A 25075-nucleotide genomic window follows, 5' to 3' on the forward strand; every position below is an offset into this window, starting at 1 on the left:
GAGTAGCAACTACCGGTTATCCTCGGTTGGGATTCTAATTCTATCTATCTGGGGTTGAATAATTGGATGGATAGCATCCTAGTTTGCTACTACTATGTAATATGAAAAGGTTAGTGACTTCTATAACGATAATTCCTACTATAGAACCCTTTATGTCTTAGTCCGAATCGCACTTGGTCGGTTTTTTAAATGACATTGATAAAGCAGTCACGAGCAACTAAACGAAATAAGTAATCTATTATTCCCTGCCAAGAACATGTATTGTAAAGTATTTTTATTCATTTTAGCTATCATAAATCCTTGTTACAACTACAAAATTCTGCTTGTGTTCCCGTTTAATTTTAGAAGCCATGGTATCCTTGGTGAAGGTATCCTGAATATTTTACTGGAAGCTGGTCACGAAGTACGTAGTAATTTTTTGGATTATAATTAAATAATCAATGACTTTTTTACATTCATATCTCCATACTAGCATTTTTGTGACGTGGGTGCCACGAACACACACAAAGGTAAATATAAAAACACCCAGACCCGGAAAAGAAATCCAAATTGTATCGTTAGATATCTGTCTTGCCGGCGATCGAATTCCGAACTCCTGGGTTTTAGACCGGTATGGTAAACGCTCTACCACGCGGGTTGCCATAAGTTATAGATGGAGTAGCAAACTAGCTTGTAATCTGATGATTTGTGGTAATAATATCCATGCGGGGGATATGACTCCATATAGAAAAGTGATTCTACCTCAATTACAGCCATTGCTGTGGATTAAGATGGTTGCCTCATGTCTAAGTCAGGTGACATTCACACCGACCATACTGAAACACAGAACTGAACTAAGGTCTCGAATCAAATTGAATGTACCTCTTTTATTGTTGACGGGGGGGAAACCTACAAAAGGTACCCGACGCCATGGGAGTGACGTCGGGTTATGTGGGACTTTTACCGCACTAAAATCCCCCGGTGGTCGTCCTTGGCGTTTGGTCGAGAACTCCGGGATCTTCAAGGCAACACAATCGGAGCCCTCTATCGGGCTCTGCCCTGGGGGGAGCAATTTACGCTTCCCTCACATCCCCTGGTGATTACAGCGATATGCGACCACACAAACCACTGTCCTTCCTGGGGTTGCTTGCTAGACGGTTTGAACTCCCACTTTTGCCACCCGCAACCCCGGAAGCCCCTTTTAGTCGCCTCTTAAGACAGGCAGGGGATACCGTAGCCCTATTCTGGTCCCGGTACTACAGGGACAAAACTGAATGTACATACCTATCAAACATATAATTATACAGCTCAATGTGAGGTTTATAAGTAGACTGAACTGTATATCGTCTTATGTTTTTATTTCAGGTTACCTATATAACTCCCTATCCGGTTGAAGATACACATTTAAATCTGCGCCAAGTCATAATAAAACGTTATGATTTTACAGGTATGTGACAGCAAATAAATAATCTTGCCAATCTTGGAATTTGCGTAGCATGAACCGTGAATAATTTTAAAGAAAGAAAGAAAGAAAATAATTTATTCAGCAAAAAATATACAATAAAACACAGATAGAAATTTGCATACAAAAATAATATTATAAATATTTTCTAATCGAAATGGTATCCACTCAGCTTTAATGTTTCAGGTAAGCTTAGTCACCTGAAACGCTGGTATTCTGTAGAGCTTGTAAAACACTGTGTGCGCGCGAGTGATATGTGTATGCGTAATTTTATTCTACTTTCTCTGCATTCTAGGCATAACCGTGAAAAAGTTTATAGAAAATCACAAGGATCCAAGAGACCTCGGTTATATATTTCAAGAAATGTTAAACATATCATATAGAACGATCTCTGATCCTAGTGTCCAGGCTTTGATGGAAGACACTACACAGACCTTCGACCTAGTGATGGTGGAATGGATGGTGAATGACTTGTATTCCGGGTAAGATAGTTTTAATTTTATTTTTTTGTTTTTTAATACACGGATTAGGGCGGCCCGTTTGGTGGCTCTTAATTTATCTTTCAGATTTTCCATGCATACCCTCTAATTTGTTCATACATGCTGTAATACAATATGAAATTTCATCTTTCTAGCATGTTCGCAACTCGTGGACCCAGCTTCAAAGTTTATTAAAAATCGTGTTTTGTCCCGATATTTGGGTCCGCTAAAACTAATATAAATGCACCAAATTAAGTGAATAAGGGTTAATTAGTAACAATAAATTAGTAAATTAGTTAGTAACAATACCTTCACAAAAAAAAATATTCAGGGGTAACTTCTCTTGAGAGTAGTTTTAACAGACTTCCGAAAGGTATTGTCTATTTCCTTCATTTCGCAACTTAAGTTTTAAGTGAATCAGGTACCTAATTCAGTGCTACAGGCGATAGGTCAGAGACCGAGATTTTCGTATAGGAATTTGATCTTCATTTCACATAAGTATTGTTGGGAGATTTGAATTGTTCTGATCCACATAATCATCTTTCCTAAAGATTTTCAGCTGTCTTCAACTGTCCGTACATATGGTTCTTTACTTACGAGAACACCCATCAAATACTGAGGTTGGTCCATGAACCGCCCAATCCAGTATTAGTGACGAATATAAGAACAGATAACGTTCCACCTTACAACCTTCTGCAACGAGCGTGGGAACTTTTCTATTTCGTCTATTCTGCAGTTTTTAGATATTTGTAAGTTTATTTTTTACTAGCTGACCCGGCAAACTTCGTACCCCCTCTAAATCTATTTATCAAATATATTTCATATAAAATAAAGGATATGTTACTCGTGGATAATGTTGCTTTCGAATGGTGAAATAATTTTTAAAATCGGTCCAGTAGTTTTTGAGCCTATGCATTACAATCAAACAAACAAACGAAGTTTTCCTCTTTATAATATTAGTATAGAAGTATAGATATGGAACATAATCACTCTGTTGTTTTTGTTTTTTTGATGTTAATTGCTTACTGCTGTCCTTCATGATATCAAGAATATTAAATAGAAGAGTCATACCTGAGTTTCACTACACAATGTGTTACGCGTTGACAAGTTGGAATTCATCGTCTGTTATTGTCCAACTACACCTTTAAAATAAATATATTAAAAAACTAAAGTAAACGCTTTTATAGAAATCAAACTAAAAAATATAAAATAAACTTAGAAAAATGTTAATGAAAAAAGACAACAAAAAAAGATATATTTAATTGTAAAAAAGCGTGGGGTGCACACTCTCGGTAGTTATAAATATTTTACTGACATGAGCAGAAGGACCAACACTTTGATATTTTCAAAAGCACCCCACGCTTTTTTAAAAGCGTGTACTTTAGTTTTTTTAAACTATATTTATTTTAAAGGTATTTTTTTTGTTAATTTTCTTATAAAAGCGAGTTCTTTAGTTTCTTTAATTATTATTTATTGTTTTATTTATACTGCTGTTCACATTAAGCATCCACAAAGCGTCATAATTATAAGGATGTATGTTGATCTCTTTCTACCGAAAAACGGAGTTACTCACTGACAAACATACAAGTGAAGCTAATATAAAGCGTGTAACCACAAAACAATAGCGTTTACCAATGTTGTTTCGTGGTGGCTACACAGTCAAACTGCACAACGCTTTTAAAAATAGGTGCTCATGTTATCATGAGCTCCATGCTCCTAAGCATGCTCCCAAGCATGCGCCTAAGGTGCTCTTATGAGCACCTTAGGCGCATGCTTAGGAGCATACTTAGGCGAGGAGTACCAATTTAGTCTTCAGGTTTAGCAACATATTTGTTGTAAAGTTCAGGTAGGAATCTAATCTTATCGGGAGTTGATTACATGGGCTCCAGTAGCCACTTACTATCAGGTGGACTGTATGGCGGTTTTTACGTTTTGACAAATATGACTATCTTGGTATTTGTTTACGTATTTGCCCATACAATTTTCAATCAGCCCCTAGCGGATTGTATCAGAACTATAGTGTCAGTAACGTAACATTAAATGTCTAAATTGACAAAATGGCGCTCATGGTAAGGGTACACTTGCTACTTGAATATTATAAAAAAATCTTCTCTTATATAAATAATTAAAATTACTCAGTTTTCTATTATTTAATCTTAATTGTTATTGTCTTTAAAAATTTGTTGTTATATTACTTATTAGATAAACTTATTAGATTATCTTTAGATAAACCTATCTTAATTATTTCTGTTTTTTTTTTAATTACAACTTCCAGTTACTATAATCCTACTGAAGCAGCAACTTATGAGAAGTTATTTGTACCAATTTTAAGTAAAAGAGGCAGGATGTTACCACCATATGATGAGATCAGGTACAACGCATCTTTAGTGTTTACCAACACCCACATAACCTTAAGGGATAGGTTGGTAACACCTCAGAATTACAAAGCCATAGGAGGCTTTCATGTGTCAAAAACTTTCCAGCCGTTAAGCAAGGTGAGTCTAGTTTTTTGAATACTAAGACATTCTGTTATTTTGGGGCAAATAATGGGGTTACTTACTGCTAGATAATTCAAACCATTGGTTTACACTTTTATTAGTATTTGAATAAAGATTTTATTTATAAAGTTACTAGCTTATCCGGCAAACGTTGTGTTGCCATATAAATAAAAAAATGTTGAGGGTGAAGAACCCTTATCACTTAGGGGTATGAAAAACAGATAGCAGCTGATTCTCAGACCTACTGAATATGCATAAAAAATTGGTGAAAATCGTTAAAGCCGTTTCGGAGGAGTACGGTAACTAACATTGTGAAACGAGAATTTAATATATAAGATTATAGACGGTAGTACCACCATCATTAGTAGTCATTATATTCGTATTCGGAATTGTTTATTGCTTAATTGTTTTAATAGCGATGTCTCCATAAGTTTCTTAAAAGTATGAGGCTGCTTTGATATGCTTGGTGTCTACAAAATGCACAAGTGTGTGGATTCGTCACAAGCACTTGCGGCAAATTCTCTTTGATTTGTTAAAAACGGACACTCCGACAACCACCATTCAATCAATTGCAAGTGCTTGCTCACCTCCACAAAAGAAGTCAAAAGCTTTATACGCACGTTTGAATTTGTAATGGTTTGACAGTGTTTGGCAAGTGGATGCGACAGATGAAGTGCAATTGACAATTGGAAAAGTACACTTTTGGATTTAGTCACTGTATTTTAATGGCTTTGATTATTTGAAATTCCAGGAACTATCAGATATAATAGAAAGCAGTAACCATGGAGTGATACTCTTCAGTACTGGATCTCATTTGAAATCTGAGGATATGCCAAGTGGTTTGAAGAGAGACTTACTGACAATGTTCTCCAAATTTAATCAGACTGTCTTATGGAAAATTGATGAACATTTTGAAGATATGCCTTCCAACGTCAAGACATTTCCGTGGATACCACATCAAAGTGTTTTAGGTTCTTTCAGCTTCTATGCAATTATTTTCTTACATTTTCTCTCACTAATAAAAAGTTAAATAATAAAATACATAGTGTCTAAGTGAGATTAGGTTATTCTCAGAGTGCGGCCATGCTCCTTTAGGTCGTTTGTCCACCGCACCGTCACCGAGCCGATACCGAGAACAAGATTATTTCGGGCTGATTTTAATATGTCGTTACGGCGATAGTTTGTCCACCGCGACCGATATTGGCGGTTTATTTTGTTCCAGCTGTCACGAGTGTGACGGTAGTGCATGGAAAAGTTCCAATGTATTTTATATTGCCGGCACATCGGCCCGTCAAAATCTCGGTGCCGATTTAGCGGTCTCGCCGATCTACTCGAAATATCGGCGGCCGGGTTGACGATGCTCGGGTGACGGACGTGCGGTGGACAAGTGGGTATAGTAAAAGTATGTACGCTACTTCTGCACCGTCATTAATTATTATCGGTATCGGCTCGGTGACGATGGCGGTGGACTAACAGCGTTATAGTCTCAGTTCATAACTTGTGTATTATTCAATGTGAGATGTTGAGAAAATTTTGATAGCGTGATTTAGAAATACTAATCTTCCTCTATTTACTGTTACATACAATCTTCTACATAATACCCTTATTTTAGAATAAAATATGGGTAGATTTTATATTAAATTTGTCAATCTGAATTGCTTTTAATGGTCAAAGGTTTCATTCTTAGCTGGAAACTATTTTTTGCTGAAAATTGGTTCTATGGTATTCTTTGCAGCTCATCCAAAATGTGTCCTCTTTATAACACATGGAGGTTTTTTGTCACTGACTGAGAGCGTTCACTATGGGGTACCTGTGATTGGGGCGCCGATCTTCGCAGACCAGGGGGTGAATATGAAGATTGTCGTGAAGAAAGGCATTGGTAGGATGGTGCACTTGGGACCAGAATGGGCAGACAGGTTAACACGTTAGCTGCGGAACGCGGCTTAAAACACCTCGTCCATGTCTGGTCGTTATAGCGGTAAGAAAAAACTTTAACTTCTCTGTGGTGCGAGAGGCATAACTTCCGTCTGGTTCAGTGTAGGAGAGTGATAACTATATGTTTGTGATGTGCTACTGATTCCTAGTTCTATGGTACACCAACCTAATGTCGGGTTTGTTAGACCTCGTACCGCACTGAACAAATAATAATGCTAACACAGTGCGGAACGAGGTTGGGAACGCCTCGTTTCCCCACGCACCTCGTACCGCACCCCACGCTAGCTTCACGTGGTTAGTGTTGTGCAACGCAGTCGAGGCTGCGTAGCGACGAAGTAGGACCGCTGTCTTTATGTTGAAAATTATCATGTCGAAACGTTGCCGAAAAAAGTTGATCATGGAGGAAGATGAAGAAAAACCGGTTGAAAAATCTGAGCCAGAATCAGAATACAGGAAGATATTTCAAAAACAGGTAAGTCACAAATATACTCTGTCTAGGTGAAAGTCCAGTAGTGAGACTTGGCAGGCTAGGCGTATATCCGTATAGTAAGAAATTACATTATAGATAATTACGTTTCCTGTTATGGTTCAAACAAAAGTTAAGTAGCTACAGTATTGATATAGGAAACGTAGGCAAAATCGTTACCGAGTATTCCGATTACTCTTTACCCTAATCTACTCGCTCCTACTTTTCAGAATCCACTGCAAAGAAAGCACATCATCTCGATAAGGGTCCAAAGAAGAAGAGATGTGTCGGATGCTACGAAAAACTCCGCACATTCTTGACATGTCGTGAGGCAGACAAAAAAACCAAAAAAAAATCTCACGGAATGCACTGTTTGCAAAAAACCTTATTGTCTGAAATGTTTCAATGAAAAACATCCATAACTTTTCCCCTTTTTGTATTCATTCTGTCCATAAAGTTGATAAATAAAAACAATAAAATAAAATCGATATTTATTTTCCCATCACTAAATTATATGGAAACCTGCTATTTTTCAGTGCGGTCCGAGGTGCATTAGACCCACATTTTATTTTACCCATAGAATCTAAAGTAACGAATTTAACCAAGGGCGGCGGCAGTTTTAGGTTAATCAACTCATTGTTAATAATAATCAAGACAAAAGCCGTCGATTTTGTCTTATTTGGCGCCAAAAAAAGGATTTTAGTCTCCTTCGGGCGGTGGGATTTAACACGCCTCGTGCCGCCACAATGTCGGATATAGGACGAGGTTTAAAACAACTCGTAACGCAGTAATGGAAAGTACAGAAAAATCTGTGCCGCAGGGAACGTGTTAAAAGAGGCTGTTGAAGATGTTTTAAACAATCCAAGGTAAGTTCTTAAATGATGTTTGTAAATAAAGAAAGGAAATTTAAGGCTTCTTGTTGATTTTTTAGGTTTTGATGTATGTATGTCACTTGTGCTACTGAGATGAATCTAGCGACGATTTTTCAACCTGGTAGAATCCTTTTTGTTTCGACTCCGCCCTACCGCACTACCGCCACATCTATTTCTGCCTCGTAACAGCAGTGTTAAATGCTGCTGTATTCTGATTTGAAGGGTGTGGTAAGGGGGGCATACTTTTCCGACGCGTTTCAGCTTAGTTCTCAGGGGGGTAGCGGCGCATCTGTGGCCGACCTCAAGTAGGAATATCTAATCCTATCTGGGGTTGATTACAGATGTCATTGGGCGGCAGTAGCCACTTACCATCAGGTGGACTGCATGCTCGTCTGCTCCTCCTATATTATAAAATAACTCTTTCATTTAAATCTACCAAACTGTTTGGATTGTAGGGGGTGTTAAAATTAACATAAATTCATCCACTCGCGAATGAGCAGTGTAATTAAGTAAAAAAAGAGTTTTCTTTATTTGGAATTGTTTTATTTGTAATTATCTTCCTACCATTAAAGTAACGTAAATATTTTTAGTAATTTAAATTGTAAAGAATGATGGATAACAGTTTTAAACATTTTCAACGAGTAAATTTGAAGTTTAAATAAAATAAGAGAAGTTCTCGCCTCGGTTGACCCTGTTGTGTGCAGGTTGCAGTTTGTTCAACCAACATTACATTTTAATTGTTTATTTCTTCGTAGCGATAAAATCTGTAGTGGTGTTTTGTTATTTCTTACAAACCCGTTTGAACATTACATTTGTTCAAGTTAAATGTTTGGAGATAAGGCTAGGTGTTTTTATTTGATGTCTACGTGATTATTCTCGCTTCATTATGGCTGCAACCCTGGTCCCACTGTCTAGCGCCATCGCAGGATAAGTTTTGGTCTCGCATGGGAAATTTGTTTAAAATAGACGATTTTTCTAAGTTTGGGAGAGGAATCCGTGCAGGGTATCCCCAAGAAAAAAATCTGACCAAGTGCAGTTTTTGTCATAACCACACTGCTCCTATGCAGATTGGCTAAGGAGGTATTTAGTTACTTGCGATTAGTATTACTTATATAACATTGGATATATAACCGTTACAGTTATAAAGAAAATGTAATGAAGCTATCCTCGATCTACCACGACCGCTTAACCTCACCAGCGTCAGAGGTTCTACACTGGGTGGAACATGTCATAGTCACACAGGGAGCCCCCCATCTCCGCTCTCCAGCAGTCCTGGTGACCTGGTATCAACGCTACATGGATGTTGCGTTTGTTGTGATTGCGCTAATTATTGTTGTATTTGTTGTTACTAAACTATTGTTGCTTATGATCAGTAAAGTAAAAAATGTGTTGTTTAACACTCAAAATAATACAGAGGTTATGTTAAAGAAATTGCATTAGATTAAAGATGTAAATACATACATTAAATAAATAAGAGAATTTGATTGTTTCTGTGATTGTAAAGTTAATATTATTTGATAACTGATTAAATAAAAATGCCGGAAGTATTTACTTTATTAAAATTCTTGAAATCTTTATAATAATTCTTTTATATTGAGTGCATATAAAGCAACAGTAAAACTTAATGCATTATGTAATTCAATTAAAATTTATGCATATCTACGAGTAGGTACTTAGGTAGGTATGTTTTTATGGATAGATTTTTTTGTAATGGAGGTATTTTATAATGTATGTATGTAGTTAATTGTATCAGGCGTTACTTTGCGGAAATCCATGCTATTAAGTTAAGATTAAAACTACTTCGCAACAATCCGCTACAAATATGTATGATGGTATATATTTTATTTTTATTTTATTAATCTATAACCTTATTATCGCACAACTGTCATCAGTTGTTTACATTTCATTATGGAGGGGAGGGTTGGATACCATTATAAAAGGCATGCATTAGGTTGACAGCGTCACTTAGCGATTAACCGTCGTAGAGTCAGAGTATGGTGGTGTATATTTTTAATTTTTGCATCTGCATGCATCCTTTGAGGGAGGGAGGGTGGTACATACTGCATGGTCTAAAATATATACCATCATACATATTTGTAGCGGATTGTTGCGAAGTAGTTTTAATCTTAACTTAATGTATGTATGTAGGTGGTCGCCTATGATCATTCTACTACTACTTGGACCTTCAACTTCATCATCACCATCACCATTACCATCATCATCATATTTTCAATATTACTAATGGAAAAATATATCGTTTACAATTTTAACTTAAAGGAATACTCAAGTAGAAGTGGAAATAATATATTTATGTAATAAAAAGAAACCAGTCACCTTTTTAGTGACGTCATTCAGTTTTCATATTCTTAGAAAACCCTTTTATTTGATACTCATATCATGGGAGTAACTCTTATATTGTATTTAGAATGACATCACTACGTATCATCTTCACCAACCCATTACTGTCCCACTGCTGGGCACGGGTCTCTTCCCACAATGAGAAGGATTAGGCCATAGTCCAACGCGCTGGTTAAGTGCGTATTGGTAGACTTCACATATCTTTGAGTTTTTTTTTTCATAAAATCTCTCAGGTGTGTAAGTTTCCTCACGATGTTTTCTTTCACCATTTAGCCAGTGATAATTAATTTCTGATACGCACATAACTTAGAAAAAATCAGATTTGCGTACCTGGGATTTGAACCCCGAACTCGGAATAATACATAAATAATCTAACTACGTCGATTAGGGCTACCTTTGTTAAAATTCTGTAGGAAGAATTCATTTTTACGTGCACGTATGAATTAATAACTAAATAAAAGTTTGGATAATATTGCAAGTATAGACGCCACAATCCAACTATCCAGAGTTCTACCTCTAAATATGTAAATACAAATATTATTATCGAATGTAACATATACATTATTATACATATTTTCTTAGTAATCGCTATGGACTTGTGTGGTAAACAACCTAATTATAAATGTTGATAGCAACTACACTAGCATATGTACACAACATTTAATATAGTATCATTAATTTATTACACAAAATGAATGTATAATTTTAGATGCTTCAAAACAGTTCAATAACCGATAGGTTCAAGTTGAACCGTGGAACTAATTTTATTACATTTTGCGATACATCTTGACCTCTCTATTGTAGGAAGTCACGTACACGGGGTAGGTCAAATAAAATGGTCCTCAGCGCAGTATAATCAATGTGTATTCTGTTTGTTTCTTACAGATAAATCTTGTACTAAAGATAAGATAAAAAGGTTAAAACTAGGGAAGCTAGAGTAGGATATGTTATGGCAGTTAGCCTTGGATTTTGGTTAGATGCAATTACCTAACGACTTCGAAAGTTTTTTTAATAGTAGGTATTATATATTACTTTAAAAATAAATAAATTAATAAACTATGCATATATTAACTGCAGTAAAAAACAATATTAGGTTTTCATGTCCATACAGGCAAGTCGCCATAAATGTAATGTTCTATTAATAGCGTGTAATGATAATTTTATTGTAATAAACACAGGTGGACGTAAACGCGCAACTAGATCTTATATTATAATCTCTTCAAAATGCTTACGATCGAGATATGCGAAACATTTTAAGATTCGAATCTGAAATGAGAGCATGTTTAACAAAGTATGGCCAGCACAAAAATTATTCAATGAATATTTCTTTAGATAATTAAAATATTTTTAACGAATGACAATAAAATAATTAAACAGTAAGGATGTGGCAAGGAAGACATACTTATCCGAGGAATTCCAGCTTAGTCCTCAGGCGTAGCGGCGCATCTGTAGCTGATTTCAGGTAGGAATCTGTAACCTTACCAGGAGTTTTTACGTTTCGGCAAATATGACTGTTTTGGTATTTGTTTACGTATTCGCCCATACAAATTCCAATCAGCGCCCCTAGCGGATTGTATCAGAACTTGGAAATCGTATTGGCCCATACGTAAACAAAAACCAAAACAGTCATATTTGTCGAAACGTAAAAACTTATGGTAAGGGTACTGATAGCAATGCTATCAGTGGTTCATTACAGATGTCCATGGGCGGCTGTAGCCACTTACCATCGGGTGGACTGCATACTCTTCTGCTACACCTATATTAATAAAAAAACTATATGTTTTTTCTAAATTATACATGCTTAGGTACAATTTAGTATTCTGTATGTGTTAGTAAATTATATCAATATAATTTAATCAGATATAAATATTTCTAATAAGTACTACCATGTGCTCACCAATATTTATTCAAATTATTTTTAACTATATAAAATCGTTTTGATATTGTAGTCACTTGTGAAGGTTTTTGCTATTAGGAAGTATATGTCTACTTACAAAAACTTTAACAAAAACACTAACAATTCCTACTTATGCAAAAAATTGTTGTTTTATATTAAATTAGTTTACTAACTGTTCTATGTCGCTAAGGGCCTGTTCCAAAAGGTATTTGGATATTACTAACCGAATAAAGTAATCAATTGATATCAAACCAATTGAAAATCTACAAATGACAAATGAATTCTAATTTCATGTAAGTAGGTATGTGTCAAACAATACATCAATGCTTAATTGGTTCAATAAGTTATGACTTATTATTAACTTTTTTACCTTCACCTTCAAAATTAATCTTCAAAAATTATCTTTAAATAAAAAAGGGTTATCTTTATTTCAAGTCTTTCTGTAAACCGTACATACGAAACATTATGTAAGTAAGTTTATATATTTTTGACTGGTTTAATAAAATGCGGAGACAATATTAATACTTTATTTTATGTAAGTAAACCAAATTTAACCAACCAGATGTTTTAACGTTCATGAAACCTGATTTTAATTAAAGATTAACTATCAGAAGATTAAATATATTTGTATATTATATTTTAAGAAATATAGTTACTGTATTTAAAACGAACATACATTTACAATGAATTGTTATTACAATTAACTACAATTAGTCTAAACAGTCATTAAGAGATAACTAACTTTAACCAATTTAAATTAAATGTTTATTACAGTGGAAAATTCCAATATTAATTTGTTTTCCTATAAATATGAAATTGAAATAATGTTCAAAGATACTCAATTTATATGGCACACGCTGTTGCCTGCAGCTTCGTACGTACATTGTAACATGATATTATAGTAAATACAAAAATTTAACTCCTATTTTACTTCTAAACGGGTTCATTCTCCCAAATCGTCGAAATAAGTGTTCTATTTCTAACCCAGAAAGCAAAAAATTATGTAGCGATAGCTTCAATATTGGCAATTGGTTAAAATTGTTTTACTTGGCAAATTGGCCAGAATGTATCACGTTTATTTGAATGGTGGATAAGTGTTCGAATGAAAATCTTTTCGCGAAAAATAAAGGGTTATTAATCGTGCTCAAACTCACATATCGTTTGTGGCGCAGTGATAACTTAGCGGTTGAAACTCTCCAAGTTTTTAAGGTTCGGATCTCAGGCACCGCTGATTTTTTAAAGTTATGTGCGTGTCAGAAATGAATTATCACTTGTTTTAACGGTGAAACAAATCATCGTGGGGAATTTTGCATACCTGAGAGTGATCTATGGCCTTATCCTTCTGATTAGCGACCCGTGCCCAGTGGGGCAATAATTGATGATGTTGATATTTATTACGATTACCGCGTGTTACCACTCACCCCGGTGTACCCAATATTCGTCTGATCTTATTCCTTCCGATCGAGATCGTAAAATCTCAGTCTCAAGCTTACTGTTGTGTGCGACGCACTGCACTTGCAGTGTTTTGAAAACTAAAGTATGGCGAAGTGGTCATTGTTTCTGTTTTTGTTGAGTGTGTCTGTGTGCTGTGGGTCCAAGATTCTGGTCGTATTTCCTGTGCCATCGGGCAGCCACGCTAACCTGGGAGAGGGATACTTGAGGAACTTGTTGAAAGCCGGGCATGAGGTAAGTCGGTGAGGCAGAAGAGCCGGCTTAAGAGGATCGCCTTTTGAAACCCCTCACAGTCACAGTCATTCAATATTGATTTTTATTTATTGTTTTTTTTTTTTCAAATAAAATTAAACAAATGATTAAGTGTACAAACTGAGACTCGGAACTTAGAATAGGAAAAACCAGCTCTATGTGCTACAATAATGATATGAACACATAAAATGTAAATTAATCATTATAAAGTCTTGCAGGCGGGGACAATGATGTCATTTTATTATTTTTCTGTAGTACTCATATCATATTATGTTAATATCCGTCATATCGTCTGGGCTGCATGTTGTATCTATCATAGAATGTGAGATCGGATACCAATAAAAAACAGCAAATTTAGCCACCCTTTCAAACTTGCCACCGTCAGTTTTAGTTACTAATACACATTATATTTATTTATTAGATAGTTACTATAGATATCGGTCACAATCGGTCAAATTCAAACATGAACACGACGTCCAGTTCTAAAAGTATCTAAGCTGGTGCACCTCAGGGGTCGAATCTTGCGCCGATCCTGTTTGCAATTTATAGTGCTGACGTGGTCCAAAATATACAGAATTGTAAATACCACCTATATGCGGACGATCTGCAAGTCTATATACATTGCAACCCTCGTGATACTCATGAAGCGGTAAATAAAATTAACGAAGATCTAGATCGAATAGCTAAATGGTGTAGCATGAATTGCCTTGTGTTAAACGGAAACAAGTCCAAATTTTTAATACTAGGTTCTAAGGCCCAAATTAAGTATATGTCTGACCAAACACCTATTATTAAAATAAAAGATGAAAACGTCGAACGCGTCCATGAAGTACGTAATTTAGGATTACTCATGGACGAAAACCTTCAATTTCAAAATCATATTTTAAATACCAGTAGAAATTGTTTTTACAGGTTAAAGGTACTATATCAAATACGAAATTATTTAACAGTTAACATACGTGAGAAACTCTGTGAGGCATTAATTTTATCAAAATTAAATTACATGGACGTGGTTTACGGTCCACGACTTTTGGCTCATACACGACAGCTAGTACAGCGCGTTCAAAACGCCTGTGCGCGATACTGTTACTCTGTACCACCCCGCACACATATCACACCATTCATTAACAGTGCACAAAAACTAAAAATGGAATCACGCAGGAAGCTTCACCTTGCCACACTTCTTTTTGGTATTATAAACAATAAAATGCCTTCTAATCTTGTCCGAAAATTGGTATGGTCAGCAAATGAGAAGATGAACAATACACGTCCTCGAAGGAATCCATTAGTTGTACCCCTTCATCGCACCCATTCCTTCCGAGGTAGCTTTAGGTACGCCGCATCCAAGTGTTGGTACGATGTCCCTCCACCTCTTCGTAGTCTACAAACAGTAAATATATTTAGAAATAAGTATAAATTATACATACTAGAGCTTCAGGTGAAATCTTAACAAACTACGATATACTTATTCACTTTACTGTCACTCACCTGATCAATTATAGACTATACACCAATAACTCGCTTCTTCACAACTTGGATGCGACTTAGATTAAAACGAAAATTCATATAGCTACATAAACACCACATTATTACAGGCAAACATTCCTAATATGATTTTAATAACAATTTAATTCACTCACAAGCACAGTTCAAATTGAGCAATACCAAAGACTCCCAGTGATATGAACAAAATGCGTCTACCCGCGATATAACAATCGAACTCAGCTGCTCACGTGTTTCCTCTTACTTCTCTTCGCTGTACGCATATCCGTGAGTCACTCTGAGGGCTCACTGAAAATCAGCGCCGTGGTGCAACTCACCATGGCATCAATGCTGAGTGAGTGCCTTTTCCGTATGCAATGTATACATACAAGCATAGGGATATGCTATAACTTACCTAATTAACTATTGTATTTTTAATCTGCTGTGTTGTTTTAGTATGTGTCATGAATTTTATATATACCTATATCCCACTATGTTGTAATTAACTTAAATAATTTGTAATTGATATATGTGTGTGTACAATGCATTACGTAATAAAGTTATTTCATTTCATTTCATATTAAATAATATATACTACAAATTTAGAATTATATTCTTAACACACGTATCACTTTGATTTAGTGTTCTCAATATACTTTCCGTTCCATTGTTATATGATTTAATGTATACATCATTAATCATTAATAGATAGTGAAGAAGCTACTGGCCTCATTCGGATTCGAACCCCTATCCCCTCATACGGTTCGTCATCAATTTTCCATTGCTGTGTGACTGTGTGTCTACTCCCAGAATGAGAAGGGTTTAAACTTTAAGCCAAAGTCCACGGATCTGTTCAAGTGCGAATTGTAAGACTTCATATACCTTTAAGATTTTTTTAAAAGGACTCATACGCATGTAGATTTCCTCAAGATGCTTTCTTTCACCGATAAAACAAGTGATAATTAATTTTGGTTTCGAGACACGGACTCCCCCGATTGAGAGGCCGACTTTCAGGCCAACTATAACTAAACTCCGGTTGCTTTCTTTGGAGATACCAGTCCTCTACGCAGCGCTGAGGACGACCACCGGGGGGTTTTAGTGCGGTAAAAGTCCCACATAACCCGACGTCGCTCCGATAGCGTCGAATAAATTTGGTCTGGTCCCTGGTCCCTGGTCAAATATACTAATAATAAACTAATTGTTGATGGTTACTGGCTTCTAAATCAGGTTAATGTTCACATCAGAAGTAAATTGTAAACAAAATTTGACCGGGTATTCCTATGCATGATTTTCGTCCATCATGAAATCAATTAAAACTTTAGAAAATAATTGGTTAATTAATAATAATATTTAATACTTTAATTGAAATAAGTATTAAATGATGATATTAATATTAAATAAAAGTTATTAAAATGAATGTTGTTATTTTGTTCGTAATTCAAAAATAAGTTGCTAATAATAAGACAAGTAATGATTATGATAATATAAATAGTTATTATCTATTTCTAATTAAGTACATTAATCATTCTTGTTATCTATATGCGGTAGCTTAATTACCCGTTTAGTTAATAACCTAGCATGATTCTAAACTTCGCCATTTACCTAGCGGACTGAACTGTTTAATTAAAATTCAGCTAAATCAAAAAGCTAGGTAAATTACTTGTTGTCCCTGTAGTTCCGGGACTAGAATAGGGCTACGGTATCCCCTGCCTGTTGTAAGAGGCGACTTAAAGGGGGCTTCCGGGGTTGCGTGCGGCAAGAATGGGAGCTCGAACCGTTCAGCATGCTACCCCGGGAAGGACGGCGGTATGTGTGGTCGCATACCGTCGTAATCACCCGATGTTGTGGGAGGAGCGAACGCTCCCCCAGGGCAGAGCCCGATCCGGGCAACGCGCTAGGAGGACTCCGGTTGTGTTCCGTAGGAGATCCCGGAGTTCTCCAACAAGCGCTGAGGACGGCTACCGGGGGGGGTTTAGTGCGGTAAAAATCCCACATAACCCGGCGTCGCTCCCACGTCGTCGGGTACCTTTTGAAGGTTTCCCCTCGAAACGAAAAAGAAAGGTAAATTACTTGTGTTGATAGCGTTTTACTTCTTGCCTGTCATAGTGTTTTCTATAATATAGAAGTAGCAAATTAGTTGATATATCTGATGGACGGTGGCTACTGTCACTCGTGGACATTTGTAATCAATCGTAGATACGATTAGAGTTCTATGTGTTCCTTACTCCATCTTTCAAACCGAAACACAGGAGTGCCTAATTTTGAAGTTATAAAACAGAAATCACATCTTTCTCCCTTTTAAAACATGATTTAAAATACTTAATTATAAATAAATAATAACTATGTATATTATCATAGTCATTATTAGCAACTTCTTTTTGAATTACGAACAAAATAAGAACATTTATTTTAATAACTTTTATTTAATATTAATAGTATGAAGTATCTAATAATCTTTAACAAAATAATTAAAAATAATAATTAACTTTCAAGTGTTAATTATTATTTTTAATAAACCAATTATTTTCTCAACTTCTAAATATAATTATAATAATTATAGTATTTAAGTTAATTTAACTTACTTGTATACTACAAACATATCTTTATCATAAAAATAATGTTAAATATTTTAATTTTCTCAAAGTTCATAAATATTTTATTAATATTTCAGATTACATACATAACACCGTTCCCTCCAAAGAATGTTCGACCAAATCTTCGTCATGTCCTCGTGAGCGATACTGTTAAGGCTATTTCTGGTAAAACCATATCTTTTTCCTCTTAGTCTGAGTTTAAAACAAAATATAGATACGGCTATACCGTCTGAAGTTTTTTTTTATAATATATCCTATATTTTAATAATTTTTTATAATATATATAATCCATGCAATCCACCTGATGGTAAGTGGCTACTGCCGCCCATGGACATCAGTTATCAACCCCAGATAGGATTAGATATTCCTACCTGAGGTCGACCACAGATGCGCCGCTGCCTCTGAGGACTAAGCTGGAACGCCTCGGAAAAGTCTGTCTCCCTTACTATACCCTTCAAAATGGAACAAAGCAGCGCCTAGCACTGCTGTTATTAGGTAAAAATAGGTGTGGCGGTGGTGCCGCCGGATTCGAACCACAAAGGGTTCTACCACCTTCAAAACACTTACACTATACCTGTTAAAAATCGGAGTTATTTCATATGTGCGGTTAAACCCTATAATGCTAAGAAGTTACGGAGACTGTTAAATGCTGCTAATGAACATTGCATCATCAGATTGATAAAAATCTTTTTCGCCAACGAGTTCGTTTAGAAACAAAATACATCCTGTATTATTGCGCTATGGGATAGTGTTGCTTATAAGGATCAAACTCTACAAACTTTTTATGTTTTAATAATGAGCTTTAAATTTCAAATTTGCAACTGCCGCCTGCTGCCTGTGGACGTTTGTAATTATTCTATATGCAACAAGGTTTTTTCTTGAAACTGATTATAGATGCATTGCACTCCTGAGGGCTAAGATTGTCGCCTTACATGTAAGGGAGCGAACGCCTGTCGTCAACGACCATTCAGAAATGTCGTTGACATTAACTGTCACTCGAGTGTTAGTCAGCAGGGTCCTCACAAAACCCACTCTTCGGCACTTGCACCGGCAGATGCCCGGTCGAATCAACTTAAAAAATCTAACCTTTAGTCTTGCATTCGCAGCGAGTGTCTTCAGTCTTGAAGCTCTTATTACCAAAGACGTGGATCTGGACGCCAACCTCATATACGACATTATGTACAACATCACCAGAATTGCGTTAGAAGACAAAGAAGTACAGAAACTGTTGCACGACCCTCGAGAACACTTCGACTTGGTGATAGCTGAATGGATGTTCAACGATATGTATAGTGGGTAAGTCAACGTATTATTAAGCTTTTATTTAATTTATTTGTTAGTTAGAGGGTTCAATCTTGCAACTAAATTAAACCACTTAATGCTAACATTGAGCTGAAATGCATATATGTTCAGTTTAGATGGCACTTTATTATTATTTAATTGGTGTCTGTAAAAAAAAAATACAAAAAATAAGATTTATGACGGACAATTATAATTATTAATTGCCACGTTTTGCCTTTAGCTGCCTTTAGTAACATAACTAATTATAATAATTTATTTACTTTATTCGCGATAAAAGTTAACCTATATCATTCTCTGAACTATTCTAACGTCTCAAAATGTGTCAAAAATATGACAATCGCTTACACAATTAATCTGTGAAAGTGTCTCAAACAAACAAACTCATATTTGCATTCCATTTAGAAAATTATTTAGGATTAGAATTATATCTCTCCCTTACCACTTCTTCCAATACGCGCTGCGCTTAATAATCTATGATCGATTAAGATATAGGTTCAAAGATAAGTAAATACCGTTCTGTTTTTTATAAAGAAATATTATTTAATAGCAATCTCAGATTGCTTTAATATCTCGTCGCTAGGCCGAGTAATGTAATGGTATGTTAATGTTACAGCCAAAGTGATAAATTCGGATATTACACTTAATATCTAGCCATTATGTATAATAGCTATTTGATCATTTTGACATTACATTAATATAATATTCACTCTGAATTGTGTCAATGAAGCGTAAACGTGAAATAACTTAATAAATAATAAAATAATTTGTGTTACCATCATATTTCATTGTTAATTAAATGTAAAATCAATATAACGTAATGAAATCATTTCTTACGTTTAAGCTAATTATAGTCCGCGTAAAACTGCTAGTCCGCTCTAAATATACTAATGAATCGCGTCGCCATAGTAAATTGTATGATTACACCTGCTCGCAACAACTTCAGATCGGACTAGCAGTTTGGCGAGGACTATACAACAATGATAAAATTGAAGAACCTTGTTAAACGCATCCTTATCAACCCACTACTGGGCATGGGTCTTGTCATAATGAGAAGGATTTAGTGATAGTTTAACACGCCGGCCAAGTGCTTATTGGAAGACTTCACATACCTTTGAGAACTTTTTTTAAAACAGAAAGATTCAGTAATTCAGAAATATTACACGCGGCGTTACCGCGGCGTCTGCTCTGCGCATCAGTTAGGCGCTGTGTTCTGGTTTGAAGGGTGTGGTAAGGGAGACCTACTTTTTTGAGGCGTTCCAGCTTAGTCCTCAGGGGTAGCGGCGCATCTGTTGCCGCCCTTAGGTAGGAATATCTAACTGGGGTTGATTTCAGATGTCCATGGGCGGCAGTAGCCACTCACCATCAGGTGAACTACGTGCTCGTCTGCTATGCCTATATTATAAAAAAAACAATACAGTGTGACAGTACATATCTTACGGATCGAGTTTTCGTCCTCCGAAAAGAGCCGCTAAAACTGGTTTTAAACAACAATATCAATATTATTTTTTTTAGATTTTCAGCTGTATTCAACTGTCCCTACATATGGTCGTTTCCTTACGAACCAAACTTCGTGGCTCTCAGCTTGATCGACGAAGCCACTAACCCTGCTTACACAACTAACGTGGCGTACAGTCATGTACCTCCCTTCACCTTCGCGGAGAGAGTAGAAATGCTATGGTTCCAGGTTGTAAGCACTGTAAAATCAACTTTGTAAGTATATATTTTCTTGTGTAACAAGTTTGTACTCCTATTTTACTCTTTACATAAAGAAAACCTCTTAGCCTATAACTAGACAAAAATTCTAAATGTAGTTAATTACAGATGAATTGCATCTACGAAATGTCACTTGAGGGTTTAGGACAGGCGACAATAGAAGAATCCATTTTTTATATTAACCAACTATGCAACTTAGAAAAACAACTGACTCCTAAGGGGCCAGAATTTTTCTGATTTAATAACAATGCATGATTAAAAACTCTGATTCCTAGCGGGCCAGAATAAATGCCAATATTTTTCTGACACTTTCCTATTACTGCGACCTGACTCCTCAGGGGCCACTTAACAATTCATTTCTGATTTTTAGCTACCAACGCAACTTAGAAAGAGATCTTTACGAGAAAGCATATGGTCCAGCTGTGTCAAAACGAGGTGGAGTCTTGCCATCATACGAAGATGTTAGACTAAATGCTTCTATGATTCTTGGGAATACCTACGTCTCGACTGGGACCACTATAAGACTACCCCAGAACTTCAAGCCTATCGGTGGGTATCATATAGACCCTGAAGTGGCGCCCTTGCCCGCTGTAAGTATAATTTAATATAGATTTATAAGGGATTTATAAAATTATCTTCTTTGATTAATTAATTGAAGTTAGTAGAGCTACCTAATATTTTAAGAACTTTTTCGAAGTATCGTTATCCTGAGCGTTCTTTCAAAATTGTGATGTCTGAAGTAGCTCCAACGTCAAAAGCTTCATCAGTATAAATTGACATTTTATAAATCAACTTTAAATAAAATATTTTGAATTTGATTAAATATAATTACCATTAGGCCATTGTGAAAATCATTTATTTTTTAAAAAAGGCGTGTGTGATGGAGTTTCTTTCACCGCTTGTTCTCCATAACTTAAAACTTTGTGAAGTTGTTGTAGTTGTTCATTCAAAATTAAAAAAAAAGTGATTTGATTTGATTGACCATTTTCAGAATTTAAAGAAAATAATGGACAACTCTAAGGACGGGGTGATATATTTCAGTATGGGGTCCAATTTACAAAGCAAAGGTTTTCCTGATGCAATGAAGAAGAACCTTTTGAAGATGTTCGGTACATTGAAGCAGTCGGTTTTGTGGAAATTCGAAGAATCTTTTCCTAATCTTCCAAAGAATGTGCATGTATTGGAATGGGCGCCTCAACCCAGTATTTTGGGTAAGATTTACTTATTTAATCATTTATTTGTCTGATAATATATAGTTATACGAGTATTATACATTAGTGTTATATTAAGCTTTATTAATTGATTAGCATGCAAATATTACATTTCAAACAATTACATTATTATAATTAAAAGTTTATTAATTTATATTAAATGCACTATCGTTTTTTATAATATTGCAGTATTTTTATGAATTTATTTATTTCCTTTTACTTCTAAATCGAGTTCGCACTCGAGTAAGAAGGGAGACCCCTTCCTTCTTACTCGAATGCAGAGGGTAATGTTTTTCGAGCGTATGTATGTATGTTTCTTTGTTTCCAACGGCTTGACGGGTTTTAAGAAATGGAGTGTCATTGGTGTTAGATGCCAGATTCAATTTCTGTAGGCAGATGTGTTATTTAGAACTATATTCGTCTGAGGCCCGTGCCTGACATAAACAAATATTTGAACAAAGATTTTGCTCACACATTTGAACATTTATTTGTTTAAATTTTTTAACCTGTCACTCGTGTCATGGTCTCCTAGCAACTGGACTTTGCGTATGTGTAACAGGCTCCGCACATACTTGAACTTTGGTCGCTTTGATGTACGCTCGAAAAACGGACACTAAATGACAAAGTGCAAATATTTGAAGCAAGCTTTGAACAAGTACTCCAAACACCGTGCTTCACTATGTTCAATGTGTTCAAATGTTTGTGCTATGTCTGGCACGGGCCTGAGACTTTGGGTATTTGTTTGCTGTAATAAGAAATGAAAGGCTACGATTGTGTTATTAAAGTTCTTTAAACTAAGGACGATTATTTTTTTTTATTTATTTACTAATTTAAAATAAAATTCGTGAAATTACATTAATATCAATTTCATTTAAAATTATGTTTAATTAAGATAGATTAGAATTTAGCCACGATACGATGATACGAGTGTACTTACATCTAATTATTTTGTCATATTTACTTTGATTAAACTTAATTAAAACTGATATTACAGATTAATTAAATGTATAATAATTATAAATATGCTTATGCATGCAGATTTGGGATTCATTTTAAGTTTTATTTCCCTAAATTTAATAGATTTTATTATGAGTCTTGGTAACTTTCGAAATTACTAAACAATTTTTGTATCAAAAGCTGTGGTATAACCTATATGGTCCGACCGGACCCCACTGCGCCACACCTATTTCTAACGTGAAACAGTTCCTGCCTTTCAGTGGGAGGGTACGAAAGCTGGTTGAATTATTATGAGTCCTTAGGAGCGGCAGTAACCATTTCTCACTAATTGTCACTTCATAAAAAATCGTAATAAAAATATCAAAATTTTCTCAATTACAGCCCATCCAAACTGCGTCCTCTTCATCACGCACGGTGGTCTCCTCTCCATCACCGAGGCAGTACACTTCGGGGTCCCCATCATTGGCATACCCGTCTTCTTCGACCAATACAACAATATAGACAGAGCCGCCAAAAAGGGTTTTGGGAAAAAAGTGGTTCTTTCCTACCACCTTGCTAACGACTTGAAAGTTGCTATAGATGAAGTGATCAGCAATCCTCAGTGAGTAAACGGTTTTTTTATTGCTACAAGCAAGCATGTGTTCCTCCTGATGATGAGTGACCGGCGCCCAAAGATATTGATACCAGATTAGATGAGATTCCTAAATGAAGTCAGCAACAGATGCGTTACTACCCTTGAAAACTAAGTCGGAACACATCGGACTAGTATGTTTCCCTTGTAACCTTCAGACCAGAACACATCAGCATGTACCACTGCTGTTATTAGGTTAGGCGTAGGCGTTGGTGGATTAGAATCACACCACCTTCACCTAGGGTTGTGTTTAAAATTAGTGGATTTTCTCATAAAAAAACGCTTTCTACACTCACAGCCCCACACTAGGATTCCCTGTATCGTGGGTGCCATGGACACACACACAGACAAATACACAAACAACCAAACCCAGAAACAGATATCTAAATTCATCATTTAGAAATCGGTCTGGCCGGGGATAGAAACCGGGACCCTCTGCGCGACAGACCGGTATGGTGACGCCACGTTACGCGGGTCGTCATAAAAACAATTAAGAATCATTTTAGTTGGTTGTTATATGGACATAATTATGTTAACAACCATATCACTGTTTTTTTTTAATGCTACAAGAGAAGGGCAAATCTTAAGATTAAACATTTAAATGCTATATTTGTTTGCATTTAAGCGTGTTTTAAATATACTTTTTAATTCTACCGGATTGTTTGTATCTAAAAAAATCTGCAAAGACCTCAATTTTTTTTTAATTTTTTAACCTCATTTCTTTCTTCAGGTACGAACAAAACGTGAAGGAAATCTCCTTCATCTACCACAACCGTCCATTGCCACCAGGTCAGGAGTTGGTCCACTGGGTGGAACACGTCATAGCCACGAAAGGGGCGGTTCACCTCCGTTCTCCAGCTCTCCATGTGCCTTTATACCAGAAGTTATACCTGGATCTTCTCGCTGTGATCGCCTTAGCAATCTACGCTGTGAAGAGATTCATTTCCTTCCAAATCTTCACGAGTAAGAGGAATAGAGTGCCCAAGAAGAAGAGAACGTAGTTTTTGTGCTTAAGAATCATAGTAGATTTAATATTTTTTAATTGTGTCATTGAAATCTATTTAAAAATCCATCGGTGTTGTAAATATTTGTTATAAATAAATTATCATGAAAAACCGAATGTTTCAAATGATTAACTGCAAAGGTAAATGACTTTCTACAATAGACTGAGTCAGAAAAAAAATATTGTTTTTTTTTTTAGTAAATACATGTAAAAAGTTACTTTGATAGACCAAGAAAAATCTCCTAAAAATTGAGGTGGCGCATGGGGGGGTCCCCTTTCCCATTTAAAATGCATTGAAAATAACCTTTTTTAAAATTTCAATAAAAATCATCAAGATTTTTTTTCTAATTTTCGTTTTCATGATCTTGTAGTAAATTAAATTATCTACAAAAAAGTTCTTGTTCTTTTACTCAGCCTAATAGGAAAAAAGTTATTCAATTCAATTCAATTTTTTTTATCAAAGTATCTTTTTACATGTATTTACTAAAATAAGTAAAAACAAAAAAAAATCTGACTCAGTCTAATCCACAAT

At 35.6% G+C, this 25075-nt stretch overlaps 2 protein-coding genes across 2 annotated transcripts; both read left to right on the forward strand.

The window, feature by feature from the left end:
• The first annotated feature begins 216 nt into the window (after positions 1-216).
• Positions 217-9152, forward strand: LOC140745619 (UDP-glycosyltransferase UGT5-like). The gene is made up of 9 exons (XM_073077556.1): positions 217-403; positions 1345-1426; positions 1737-1923; positions 2472-2669; positions 4196-4415; positions 5170-5389; positions 6154-6334; positions 7635-7685; positions 8831-9152. The coding sequence occupies exons 1-9, from the start codon at positions 257-259 to the stop codon at positions 9129-9131; spliced, it is 1587 nt and encodes a 528-aa protein (XP_072933657.1). The 5' UTR covers positions 217-256; the 3' UTR covers positions 9132-9152.
• A 4261-nt stretch (positions 9153-13413) lies between these two features.
• On the forward strand, positions 13414-24660 carry LOC140745338 (UDP-glucosyltransferase 2-like). Its single transcript, XM_073077126.1, has 8 exons — positions 13414-13632; positions 17804-17891; positions 18833-19022; positions 20541-20738; positions 21112-21331; positions 21733-21952; positions 23291-23510; positions 24271-24660. Exons 1-8 carry the CDS (start codon positions 13486-13488, stop codon positions 24539-24541), a joined length of 1554 nt encoding a protein of 517 aa, XP_072933227.1. The 5' UTR covers positions 13414-13485; the 3' UTR covers positions 24542-24660.
• The last annotated feature ends 415 nt before the right edge of the window (positions 24661-25075 follow it).

This window comes from Epargyreus clarus, unplaced genomic scaffold, assembly GCF_041222505.1.
Source record: "Epargyreus clarus isolate Ecla_fem2 unplaced genomic scaffold, WU_Ecla_fem_2.2 ptg000010l, whole genome shotgun sequence".
Classification (NCBI taxonomy): Eukaryota; Metazoa; Arthropoda; class Insecta; order Lepidoptera; family Hesperiidae; genus Epargyreus; species Epargyreus clarus.